The sequence below is a fragment of the Engystomops pustulosus genome, chromosome 1 (assembly GCF_040894005.1).
Source record: "Engystomops pustulosus chromosome 1, aEngPut4.maternal, whole genome shotgun sequence".
Taxonomy (NCBI): domain Eukaryota; kingdom Metazoa; phylum Chordata; class Amphibia; order Anura; family Leptodactylidae; genus Engystomops; species Engystomops pustulosus.
In genome coordinates, this window is record NC_092411.1 from 99999504 (window position 1) to 100013112 (window position 13609).

At 41.2% G+C, this 13609-nt stretch overlaps 1 protein-coding gene and 1 non-coding gene across 6 annotated transcripts in view; both read right to left on the reverse strand.

Annotated features, from left to right (window-relative positions):
- The window catches only part of CHD8 (chromodomain helicase DNA binding protein 8), a 50640-nt gene that overhangs the window by 5814 nt on the left and 31217 nt on the right, over positions 1 to 13609 (reverse strand). For 4 of the 5 annotated variants that reach the window (XM_072149991.1, XM_072150010.1, XM_072150000.1 and 1 more), the window contains exons 18-35: positions 10598 to 10793; positions 9674 to 9841; positions 9409 to 9591; positions 9107 to 9217; positions 8189 to 8382; positions 7867 to 8066; positions 7572 to 7728; positions 7367 to 7456; positions 7124 to 7227; positions 6910 to 7036; positions 6578 to 6650; positions 6431 to 6482; positions 5430 to 5631; positions 5122 to 5330; positions 4503 to 5018; positions 4246 to 4376; positions 3964 to 4164; positions 3729 to 3836 (exon numbers count right to left, since the gene is read on the reverse strand). In XM_072149991.1, coding sequence (XP_072006092.1) covers positions 3729 to 3836; positions 3964 to 4164; positions 4246 to 4376; positions 4503 to 5018; positions 5122 to 5330; positions 5430 to 5631; positions 6431 to 6482; positions 6578 to 6650; positions 6910 to 7036; positions 7124 to 7227; positions 7367 to 7456; positions 7572 to 7728; positions 7867 to 8066; positions 8189 to 8382; positions 9107 to 9217; positions 9409 to 9591; positions 9674 to 9841; positions 10598 to 10793 — 3022 coding nt within the window. The remainder of the gene's footprint in view (positions 1 to 3728; positions 3837 to 3963; positions 4165 to 4245; positions 4377 to 4502; positions 5019 to 5121; positions 5331 to 5429; positions 5632 to 6430; positions 6483 to 6577; positions 6651 to 6909; positions 7037 to 7123; positions 7228 to 7366; positions 7457 to 7571; positions 7729 to 7866; positions 8067 to 8188; positions 8383 to 9106; positions 9218 to 9408; positions 9592 to 9673; positions 9842 to 10597; positions 10794 to 13609) is intronic. The other variant, XM_072150027.1, reaches the window with a different exon arrangement.
- Positions 6733 to 6842, reverse strand: LOC140087837 (small nucleolar RNA U6-53/MBII-28). Its single transcript, XR_011850038.1, has one exon. It is a non-coding gene; the product is annotated as a small nucleolar RNA U6-53/MBII-28 (small nucleolar RNA).

The following is a 13609-nucleotide window of genomic DNA, read 5'->3' on the forward strand; positions in this document are numbered from 1 at the left end:
GGCTAATTTGAAGTGTAATATGGTTGTAGAATGTACCTTATATGATCACATGATTTAATGATGTCCATATACAGGTAGTCCCCAGGTCACGAACAAGACAGGCCCCCAGGTTCGCTCCCAGGCAGAACCCGCATGGAAATCGGAACTGTACGTTCCACAACCGTAGTCCCAGACCAAAAAAAAAAAATCTCTCTTTTTTTTTTTTTTTTTTTTTTTTTTTAAAACTGCAATATATTACTTAAATCTGCAGGATCTGAAAAGAGACACTGAATATGAGGGCGCTACACCAAAGACCATCACCATTATTATTCTGACTTGCTCTTGCTCTACCTTTGTGACCTTGAAGAGAGGCAGACTGTCGGGCTTATACAAATAAGCAGACCACCATCAGGGAAACATATCCCATTGGGAATCTCCAAGTCTGGGTACACATTGTTATTTGGAGTTCGCTGTACCCGCAAAGCACACAACGCCAGGAGCATATCTTATCAGTAAGGATTTTGCCCTTATTCACCACATCTTGCTCCCTTATAGAGAAATTGCTTGGAGCAAAGATTCTGATACCATTCACCCTAACTTGCTTACCTTTGGAACAGCTGCTCTCAGCAAAGACTCTGGCATCATTCACATTAACTTACTTACCTGTGAAACTATTGTCTCTATCAAGGTCTTTGACATAATCCCCATTATCTTGTGTATTTTGGATACTTGTGGAACCACTGCTCACAGCCTGGATCATTCACATTACTTTGTGCACCTGTGGAAACTATTCACAGCAAGGATTATGTAATCATTCATATTACCTTGGGTATTTGTGGAACCACCGGATTCAGCAAGGAGTATAGCATCATTCCAATTACTCTGTGCCTGTGGGACTATTCACAGCGACTATTATTGTGTATTTGTGGAACCACCGCTTACAACAAGGAGTATAGCATCATTCACATTACTCTGTCTATGGAACTATTCACAGCCACTATTATTGTGTATTTGTGGAACCACCGCTCACAACAAGGAGTATAGCATCATTCACATTACTCTATGCCTGTGGGACTATTCACAGCAACTATTATTGTGTATTTGTGGAACCACCGCTCACAACAAGGAGTATAGCATCATTCACATTACTCTGTCTATGGAACTATTCACAGCCACTATTATTGTGTATTTGTGGAACCACCGCTCACAACAAGGAGTATAGCATCATTCACATTACTCTATGCCTGTGGGACTATTCACAGCAACTATTATTGTGTATTTGTGGAACCACCGCTCACAACAAGGAGTATAGCATCATTCCAATTACTCTATGCCTGTGGGACTATTCACAGCAACTATTATTGTGTATTTGTGGAACCACCGCTCACAGCAAGGAGTATAGCATCATTCACATTACTCTGTCTATGGAACTATTCACAGCCACTATTATTGTGTATTTGTGGAACCACCACTCACAACAAGGAGTATAGCATCATTCACATTACTCTATGCCTGTGGGACTATTCACAGCAACTATTATTGTGTATTTGTGGAACCACCGCTCACAACAAGGAGTATAGCATCCTTCACATTACTCTATGCCTGTGGGACTATTCACAGCAACTATTATTGTGTATTTGTGGAACCACCGCTCACAGCAAGGAGTATAGCATCATTCACATTACTCTATGCCTGTGGGACTATTCACAGCAACTATCATTGTGTATTTGTGGAACCACCGCTCACAGCAAGGAGTATAACCTCATTCACATTACTCTGTGTCTGTGGAAGTATTCACAGCCAAGGTTATATCATCATTTACATCTCCTACCGTATCTTATGTATCTGAGGAACAACTATTCCCAGTAAAGGTTTTGGCATTATTTATCATAACTTGCTTGGTTTCTGGAACACTGCTCCCACAAGGATTCAGGCATAATTAACAATATCTTCTATACCTCCTGTTATAAAGCTGCTCTGTCTTTAGTGAGGAATCCCATCTTTCCATGCACTGGCGCTCAAAAATCACCAATACAATTACTGGAACTGTGGATAATACCAGCGCCCCTTCCTAACTAATATAAAGTCCAGTCCTAACTAATATATGTGTCCAGTGGCCCCACAACCACACTGTATTATATGAGCAAACCTTTTATATCCTATTGTATGCAGATGAACAAGGTTGGAGAGAGCAGTTTGAATTAAGTTAGGAAATTGCACACCAAAGTTACCAAACTGCAATATGCCATAAAAGAGTAGCTTTCAAACTTAAGTTTGCAGGCATAGAAGCACCCGATAATGAGGGTTTTTCTACCTCTTGTAATTTTGAGCCAGGTGATCCATGTTGATGGAAACTCACTTTCTGTGTCCAAGCAATGCTTTATGAAAGCGGCATGTGGCCTAAGATAACTGAAGAGCAACCATGTGCTCTGTGAAGTGTCTCAGTCCTGAACTTCTCTCCATACCTGGAGGGGAGGCTAACCTGCAAGTCGTTAGATGATTGACTGAACTACCTGAAACTCTCATACAAGTGCAGAATTCCCTTTAGCTGCACTTAGCTGTAGTAAACGCTCATAGGCTATAATTCAGAGCATGCTTGCAAACAGTTTATGTAGCATTTTTTGTCTCCTGATCTGCTCAGTTAAACATACACCACAATCTGACCATCAGCGAGTTCTGTGCAGGACGCCATAATAAACAGAAACCATGTGTTTCCTTGAGGCACCTCCACACTAAGCTCTTCTCCACACTGGGAGAAGAGGTTAACCTGCAAGCCGTTAGCCAATTAACTGAAGCTGGCTGCAAGGGTAATTAATCCAAGCTGCAACCCAAGCTACTGAACAGGATTTTAGACCTGACGAGAGCAAGTATGTTCAGCTTAGAATGGCTGGTAGTTTTCCAATGTATCCATGGGTTAAACTAGAATCCATATTACACATTTCATATCATGAGTGTAATAAAAAAAGTAGACTTACCACCCGGAACTCTCCTATGGGTACGATGGTTTTTCCGGGTCTGTGGGGATCGGTGACCTTTTTGTCAGGTCCTGTGAGCCCCCTCATAAGAGATAATCCAACAGACACAACCCATTCCACTGGAGGTGTGTACTGTACAGGATGCCCGAAGTCCCATCCTGTTAGCGCCATTCACCACGTGAGGTGTGTTTGGAGAGGAGGAATCACACCATGCAACTGTGAATCCTGTTTCTGGAGAGGTCGGATACTGGACACATCTCCCTGCATACCTGCTCCCACTCTGGGGTCGGTACCGTGCAGCAGAAAACCAGAACAGGCACACTCTAGTCCCCATTATACATCATGTTGTTTCTGGGGCTAGGACACACATAATGGCAACTATCATTGCTGACACTTTGCCTAGACCCGCAGCACCTCGCCTGTGCTGCTTTGGATCGCTCCAGATCTGGATAACCTCCAGCTCACTGGCCGGGTTCAAAACCTAGTACCTGCCGTCTGACAGGCACCAGGTAGTAATCCTCTTAACACTCAGGTTCCCGCCAGGGACAGGAAACCACTGAGGTAGGATAGGAGGGGCGTGTTTTTATGCTCAGGTTTCCTGTCCCCGGGGGTGGATCCCTCTCTCTGGTTGGTGCCGTCGTGGTGCTGGGGAAATAGATAGTAGTGCTGAGCCAGCTCACAATTCTAACAGCCACAAAACATCACTGACAATGCCGGGAAGTCCATAACACATTTGAGTGCTACATAATTCTTATTATTAGCGAAACCAATTACCTGTGCCAGTTTCTTTTTACTTTTTTTCTTATGAACATGCTGTACAGATTCCACTGCTCCATTATCTAGAAGCTTGTGTTTCTGAAACTTTATTTTCAGCCCTTCTTCCTAGATATTTAAACAAAACATATATAGAAGATTGATGCACATCACTATGGTCGGCAACATGGTTTCAGAATTTGTAAGTTAACCAAGCGTTAGGAAAGTTATTGCAACAAGCGATTGCGGTGCTTACACTTTTTATTTGTACTGTAAATTCCTTTGGATCGGGAATAGGCCGGATCTGTGTAAAAGAGGCCGGACTCCGCTCCTCTGGTGTTGGAGAGAGGCTGTCAGGACTATCACTTGGTGGATCTGTTATTCTTCGAGGTGAAGCCCATTTTCCAGTCAGCACCGCATTACATATTTGTTCAATTCTACAGATTAGAACCCGGTCCTATAAATAACACTGTGTTAGTCCCATGTACTATAAATCTAGGCCTTTGGGGAGCTGCAATGAGTGAAGTACCGCTCTTACCTTTGGCCAGTCTGCACTGTGTGGATTCTCCAGAACCGTCTGAGCACTGTCCTCAGTGTTGAGGTCAGCAGGGGAGGCAGTGAGCGACAAGCGACTTTCTTCATCAAATAAACGTGAATGTGACAGACCTGCTAAAGAAACACAAAAAGGAGCCAAATCAACAAAAACAATTTCTCTATGTCCCCCAGAAATTAAACACTTTAGGTAAAGTAGACTGTATAAAATGTCAGACAAATGGATCTCTTGTATACACTCACCATTTAATTTGGACAATCTGTTTTCATTGCCCTCATCTGAAGAATTGTCCGAACTTGACGATGAAGAGGATGAGGAACAAGAGGATCTGCGGGGAGCTGGAGAAGAGCTGACAGATGATGAAAGTGAAAGCAAATGTGGCTGTTGAAGTTCTGATGTAGGCAGTGAAGGAACAACAGAATTGGGAGTGGATGGGCGGGAGTGATTACCCACACCTCGAGACTGGAGGTAGCCAAGACGGCAACTTAAGAATGAAAATGAGGGGTCTGGCATCAATGTCAGATCAGTGCGGCTCAGACCATAGCGTGCTGCTCCTTCAAGAAGTTCCTTATCATGTCGACCACTCTCCCACCACTCTGGTAGTTCTGGGTCAGGCCGGCAAAGAGATAAACGTGCAGGAAGCAAAGGGTGGCACAGGACCTGTTCACGCACTCTACGCAGAAGGTCTAGGCGAAACAAAGCTCGGGAGGCACGCTCTTCTGATATAGGCTCAATGAAGAGAGATGGGTCTGGTGGCTCTAAAACAGAAGATTTACATGTACAATGAGTTGAAGGATTATCATTTCACATAAAACAGCAATTCTACCTGCTAGTTTTCATACACGTGCCAGTTTAACTTACCATCTCCTGCAGCTGGTGGCAAACGACATACTTGTCGGCACATGGCCACAAAACCATGAAAGTATTTAAGAAGGGATTCATCTGTTTTCTTATCCAACCGTGCCAAACTCCGAAATCTTTGCCATTCATAAAGTTGTGTGTCAGGGTCATATTCAACCCCAAAACTGGAGAGCACACGGAAAAAGTCGCAAGCCTCACGACGTGTCCACCTGTCATGACAGAAATGATAATAGAAGGTGAGGAATATTTGCCGTCCATACACATCCACATAGGATATATGTCCTTATTTCATGTAACAATATGCTCACCTTTGTTGCTTTTCCCGACGTGCAATTTCCTTCAGTTTAAACGCTGCCTCACAACGTTTCCTCCGTTTGTCGCCTCTTTCTGCAGCTTCCATCTTCAGTTGTTCACGTTTGTAGCTACGCTGGTATGCAGTAATAAGGCGACGGAGACGTGCTGTCAGAGCAGAACCCGGTGGCCATAACATGCCACTGGGCATAGGGGTTGCTAAAGATGAAAAGAATAAATTCTAGATTAACTGGTTTTATTAACAGTAGTAATGTTCCAACATGTACCCCTGGAGGCAAGTATTAAAGTTATTTTTAGGACTCGGTTGCCCCAGATTGGTCACCCAACAGCTACCGCATCATAATAAATAACGCGAAGCCCAGAAGCCAAATTTAGACAGAAGGCTGTGCTACATCAGCTGGTGGGTGGTCATTTGTAATGAGAAATACTAGGCAACAAGAGCCACAATTCTAGTGTAACTTGTGTCAAAAAAACTAACCTGCCTTGAACCACTTTTCCAGAACGTGGAACCATTTTTCTAAGGTCCCTTGCACAAGAACATTTTTCTCACACGTGTGTTGCCCGAGTCCACATTAAACAGTACTCAGTCTATTGTGCTGTGCAATTTTCATATGCTTTTCATGGTTCATTGACGTATGTGTGTGCGCGCGCATGTGTGGTTAGTGTTTCATGCATGTCTTTGAAGAAAGTTTCACAGAGCTATACAAATCGGAGGTGAAAATAGTTTTAACTCTGACAGTATGAGGACAAAACAGATAGCCGTCTAGCACTCAGCAGTTTCAAATCGGATCAAATATGGGTCAGAATTGTACAATTTAACACCTGTTTTTGAGTAAACTAGTGGGCCGTCCTTACATGCACCATCAACTTTACACTTATTAGCTTAGTTTAACAAACCTTTATTAAGTGTTCTTAAATCTTTTAGTTAAAGCACAGCTTCCTGTCAACTGTCTGGGCACCAACATCATCTCAAAGTGAATATTGAAGTTGAACTTACCTTCTTCTCCATCAACTACGGAAATTTCTTCATCCATCATTAAAGGGTCCATCTATAGAAACACAACAACATATCAACAGAATGGGTGGTGGAGATATTTAGAAACAAGCATGAAATTGAAGAAAGAGAAGGAGTGATTAAGCCTACCTCATCTTCGGGATCTTTCTGGCCATGTAGTGGTTTGTATTCTGGATCTTCAATGTCTCTATCAAAGTCTCCACTGCAGGATGTAGAAGAGTTATAAGACACATGCAGAAGAGAGAACCCCTTAAGAACCTGCATAGTGGGTGTATTTATAGCTGCCATCAGAGCTCACAAGTTGAGAAGGGAATTTAACTCACTCGCCCCCAGCACAAGTCCTAAAAGGCCCTGGCTGTTGCATCAGTATTAGCATGGCAATTCATCACTGACAGCAAAAATCTGTTGTAATGGTCAATAAAACCTTCATAGAATACAGATTATATATAAACAATTCTCACCTCTCAGGCAACTCAGCAAAGTCTTGTGCATGATGCTCAGCTGCTATTGCCTGCTCATCTGGTCCTCCCACCTTTTCCAAGAAACAAAGCAGAGGATCAGCCCGCATGGTGTTGTATTTTTCATAACCTGTACAGAAAGTAAAGCGGTCAATAGAATTTTTCCACAGCAGTTAAAGAACTTTACTATTTAATAGAGATTCCTACTCAAACTCACCATGTTTGAAAACACCAATAAGAAGAGATTTGTCCGCCTCTCTGTCCCACCAGAGTGAGGGAACATCTGCTTGATCAACCTGAGGAACCCATATATCGATTTCTCTGTTAAAAAAAATGGTTTGCATGTTTAGATTGTATGGTGCAAAGTTTAAAATGCAAAATAATGCAATAAAGAAATATATATAATAGACAACAAGTGAATCACAAGAAATTCATACAAATCAACCAGAAGAACTCTCACCTAGCATCTACTGGTGACAGCACCCTGGAGGCTTGGCTCCCAATAACCTCCTGTCTCAGGTAATACAACATTCGTACACGCAGTAGTACCCTATGGATAAAAATAAAAGGAACATTAGGGTTTTTACCAAGATCTGCAGTTTTATTAAATTTATCCTAAACAACTACCAACTACAAGATCTTACTCAGCCCCTATGTATACTCACTTATTGCACTGGTGTTTTAGATGCTTCTTATAACCTTCATCTTGAAACAAGGTGTCCGGGTTGTACTTCCTGATCCAGTCTGCTTTATGTATGTCAAAGCTGCTCTGGGACTTGATCTTTTTTCCCTTACGTCCCCGGGGGACAGGAATGGACAGACCTGAGAACATAGTTGTCAGCAATATAAATATCTTCATCAATTACAGAATTATCAATACACACACATGGTTATCTTATCCAAATCTACTGTACAAGAAATCAAACCGAAAATAAGTCAAGCATGTGCGGATAGCATTACCGGAGTGATTTTGCAGCTGCTTGGTTTTGCCATTTTCTGCAGGAGTAATAAGGTCCCAAATAAAGCTCTTTATGTTCTCATCTCCTCGGTAATGTAAAAGACAATAGACCAGGATGGCTCTGCAGATCCGTTCCACATCCCGCTCAGTCATTCCACGTTTAAAGCGACCATGTAATAAAATGTCACGCCATCGGCCCCATCTAGTTTAGACATGTAAAATATTCTCAACTTGAAATAATCCTTTTCTAGAATCTATGGTAACGTGTAACATTTTGTCAGCATGCAGTTGGAAGAAACAAACACTACACATATACAAGCTCACCCATATACAAGCAGATGTTTCTCCACCCTAAAACAGTCTGTACGACCATAACCATTTTTCCGATCTTGGCGTCGAGCTCTTGGACGGTCCTCATCATCGCTTTCCAAATCAGAGAACTCTACCATATCATCATCCTTGTTACTGAAGTGCCGAGTCTGTTTCCTAATACGGGGTGTGTCTATTACTAATGTGTTCTGCAAGGAAAAACAAAATAACAATACAAGTGAGCTTGTTTGATTTGGACGTTACAATGAAAAGGAGGTGGGGCATTTTCATAATGTATGCATAGTGTTACAGAACTACAAAAATGTACAATACACATCACAAGTGGGGGAAAAAAAAAAAAAAACACGCTTTTATGTGTAATGCTACAAGATTTTGCTAGAGAATTGAGAGTTTGCAGTACATAGAAGATAATCCCACAGCAGGAATGGCAATGCCTTCAGTAACCACATACTAGAAGGTGGAAACCACTATATATATATATTTTTTTTTAAGATTCTCAGGTAGGGTCAATAACATGTAGTCACATGTTACATTAACCCAAAAATAATACTATGGACATATACAAAAGTGATATCACAAAACATAAGTCCTAAGCCACCTACATGAACGAAAAAGACAAGATTACGGAAGTGCACTAGAACAAAAAGGAAAACCACTGATGTGCCCTGAAGTGCAAATGTGTTTGTAAAGGGTTAAATACTTTATCAAACATATGAAAACACATTGTTTAATTGGTGCACAATTTAAGATGGGATGTTGTGTAAATATGTACCTTGTAAGCTTCCTATGGGTTTCAAAAACATCCCACATTATAAGAAAAACAAGTATGTAATCTAACAAAGATGGATGGATAGATAGATAGATAGATAGATAGATAGATAGATAGATAGATAGATAACGGTGTCACCTTACCTTACTGCTGAGAAGATCTAGGTCTAAGTCTGCTTTCTTGGCCCACTTCTGCCAGAAATTAGGATCATCAAGTGAAATATCTGTTCGATTTTCAGAAGCCACGAAACTAGCCTGGTAAATCAAAGGAAATCCATTAAATGCTTTTCAAAATAAAATTGCTATTCTTCTTATCATATAGAACCTGAGTCAATGCAATAACCATTAAAGCATTACATTAATAAAACAATGGTGGAAGCTGTGGACAACACAATCAATTGTCCTCAAGAAGAAGTATTAAAGAGAAAAAAAAAAGAAGGACAAACCTTGGAGAAAGTTGAACCTTTGCCCTCCGACTCGATGGTAATTGTGGTAGTTCGTCTCAAGAGAATCTGGTCAATGTCTTCCTCACAAAACTTCGACCCTTCGTCATCTTCATCCATGATGGCTGCATATGCTCCTTTCCTAAGGAGGTCTTCAATTTCTTTCTTTGTAAACTGTTGTATTGGCTGAATGTATGACAAATTAAAGGTTAGGAGTTAAAAATCCATCAATGGAAGTCCAGGAAAGTTCCCATCACCAGGTACTCACCCCACTAAGGTGGTTGTCACGACCACTCATCGACTGGAGTACAGCTTTGTCAAGCCCTAACTTCAGACTGGCTTTGTCAAACATCTCCCTCTCATAGGAGTTTCGGGTTATTAGCCGGTAAATTTTTACTGCCTTGCTTTGACCGATTCGGTGACAGCGAGCTTGAGCCTTAAACGAACATGAAATGCAATGTTTTTTTTTCTAAAAATTTTCAAAGATTTCTAAAACCCTATAAAAACTCACATAAAAGGCAGCACTGGATAGAGATTTTATATCTATATACATAAATCAAAAAACAAGATGTGTATATGAACTAATGTGCTTTTATTTAAATGTAATACACATATACAAATTGAGAACAAATTAAAACCAGAAATGACCTGGATAGAAAGCAAACCCCACCTGCTACACCCCTCCTGATCTAGCACTTTAGACCCACATTTACAGTAACTATTTTAATATCTTATTTATGTATTAGACATCATGAGAACACTGGTGTGCATTTATCTGGGCTTCCTTCTAGCTTTGGCACTGGATTATTGGCATATTATTAGATCTTATATCACACTACATTATTTGGTATATGAATGCTAGAGGTAGGCAGATACATTACCATAGAAATTCCATAATTATCTGACCATTTCTTGATAGCGGGTTTGTCGATTTCTATCCAGATCATTTCTGGTTTTATAATTGTTCTTAATTTGTATGTGTATCACATTTAAATAAAAGTACATTTGTCCATATACACATCATCTTGGTTTTTTTTTTAGAAGCTTGACATTAAATGTGTGGACATAATATAATACACCATTTAGTCCCTCCCTTTTTCTATGAGATACATGAGAAAGAAAAATATTGTAATATGAGAAAAAAACAAAAACAAAACAAAAAGGGAATCTATACAATGCAAGGAAATGGTACCTGGAGGTCATTTTGGGGATTCCAGTCAGAGTCAAAGATGATACAAGTATCTGCAGCAGTCAGGTTGATCCCTAGTCCTCCAGCACGTGTGCACAGTAAAAACACAAAGCGGTCAGAATCGGGCCGGCTGAAACGATCAATTGCAGCTTGCCGCATGTTCCCACGTACCCTGCCGTCAATTCTTTCATACAGATATCTACATTTAGGGAAAAAAAAAAATGCATGAAAAATATAACCCCTTCGCTCCTAGGTTAGTTTGGCCATTGATACGTTTTTGATAGATTTACCACCTAAATAAGTTGCTAAATGAAATTTCCCATATGTCTACTTTCCATTTTCATAATTTTTGAACAGTCTGGATGATTTATTTTGTTGTCACGTGGCTTACAAATCGAATATCGATTTTCCGTATTTTAATAATTGACTATTGTGCGGATAAATGCGGTTTTCAATGAAATTTTAAATATTTAGCATTAAATTTCCCCTATTTAATCAACCCATTTTCAAATCTGCACCCCTCAAACCATCAGAAACAGCTTTTAGGAAGATTGTTAACCCCTTGAGATCTTCATAGTAATTAAATCAAAATGGACGTGAAATTTAGAATGGTCAAATTGTGCCGGTTATACGTTTATTTAGCCCTAAAATTTACACATTTCCAAAAGATAAAAAGAGAAAACCCACCATACAATTTGTTCTGCAATTTCTCCTGAGTACATCTGCTGGATGAGATGCTTTTTCCAGTGTTACCATTTTGGGGTTGGTATCTACTATTGTTGAAAATAGGAATTTTTTTTTTTTTTGAGGTCAGGAATAGAAAAGCATCAATTCTGTACTGGATTTTTTACTTTTTTTTTGTGTTCACCGCATAGCCTAATAATGATATCTTTATTCTATGGGTCGATACGATTACAGGGATACCATACAAGAATATTTTTTCTTACGTTTTACTAAATTTGCCAAATAAAACCCCAATATGATTTTTTGATCACTTTTTATTGCATTTTTTTGTGGGATTAAATAGGTAAAAATCATAATTTTTGGTGTTTTTTTTTTTACGTAATTTTTTTGCAGCTTTCATCGTACAGGTTCAATAATTATTTTGTTTTATTCTATGGATTGTTATATATGCGTTGATACTATATATGTGCGATTTGTTATGATTTAGACTTTTTTGTGGATTATACACTCACCGGCCACTTTATTAGGTACACCATGCTAGTAACAGGTTGGACCCCCTTTTGCCTTCAGAACTGCCTCAATTCTTCGGGACATAGATTCAACAAGGTGCTGGAAGCATTCCTCAGAGATTTTGGTCCATATTGACATGATGGCATCACACAGTTGCCGCAGATTTGTCGGCTGCACATCCATGATGCGAATCTCCCGTTCCACCACATCCCAAAGATGCTCTATTGGATTGAGATCTGGTGACTGTGGAGGCCATTTGAGTACAGTGAACTCATTGTCATGTTCAAGAAACCAGTCTGAGATGATTCCAGCTTTATGACATGGCGCATTATCCTGCTGAAAGTAGCCATCAGATGTTGGGTACATTGTGGTCATAAAGGGATGGACATGGTCAGCAACAATACTCAGGTAGGCTGTGGCGTTGCAACGATGCTCAATTGGTACCAAGGGGCCCAGAGAGTGCCAAGAAAATATTCCCCACACCATGACACCACCACCACCAGCCTGAACCGTTGATACAAGGCAGGATGGATCCATGCTTTCATGTTGTTGACGCCAAATTCTGACCCTACCATCCGAATGTCGCAGCAGAAATCGAGACTCATCAGACCAGGCAATGTTTCTCCAATCTTCTACTGTCCAATTTCGATGAGCTTGTGCAAATTGTAGCCTCAGTTTCCTGTTCTAAGCAGAAAGGAGTGGCACCCGGTGTGGTCTTCTGCTGCTGTAGCCCATCCGCCTCAAAGTTCGACGTACTGTGCGTTCAGAGATGCTCTTCTGCCTACCTTGGTAGTAACGGGTGGCGATTTGAGTCACTGTTGCCTTTCTATCAGCTCGAACCAGTCTGCCCATTCTCCTCTGACCTCTGGCATCAACAAGGCATTTCCGCCCACAGAACTGCCGCTCACTGGATGTTTTTTCTTTTTCGGACCATTCTCTGTAAACCCTAGAGATGGTTGTGCGTGAAAATCCCAGTAGATCAGCAGTTTCTGAAATACTCAGACCAGCCCTTCTGGCACCAACAACCATGCCACGTTCAAAGGCACTCAAATCACCTTTCTTCCCCATACTGATGCTCGGTTTGAACTGCAGGAGATTGTCTTGACCATGTCTACATGCCTAAATGCACTGAGTTGCCGCCATGTGATTGGCTGATTAGAAATTAAGTGTTAACGAGCAGTTGGACAGGTGTACCTAATAAAGTGGCCGGTGAGTGTATGTCTCTTTATATGTTTTGGGGTTTATGGCCGTTTTTATTGATTTATTAGTGTATTTTTTATTGAGTGACTTTTTTAAAACTTTTTTATTGTTTCCACCATGGGACAAACAAGCAATAATCTGATTGCTTATTCGTGATAATAAGCTGCAACACTTATGCATTGCAGAGTATTAGCAGTGTCAGCCTATGCACATGCATAGGCTGACACTGCCTTTAAGATGACCTCACTGACGCCATCTTAATGGCACTGCCTTCAGGCAGCCCTGGGGTCCCGATAGGAGCCCAGGGCTGCCATAGCAACAATCTGTGCCCCCCCCCCAAAAAAAAAACCGGCACGGGGAAGCAGATTGTGGGATAAAGACCTCCGTAAATTCTGCTGCATTTAACGGGTTAAACACCCGTGATTGGAGCCCACTCCGACTGTGGGCGTTACCCGGGTATGTCAGCGGTAGATTACCGCTGACCTCCTGCAACTCCTAATGCAGGTTGGGCTCCAATGCAGAGCCGGACTGGCATTGGCTCAGCGCCGTACGAGTACAGCTCTGAGCGCAAATAGCAGGAGCCCGCGTCCGTACTTGTACAGCGCAGAGCGCTAGGGGGCA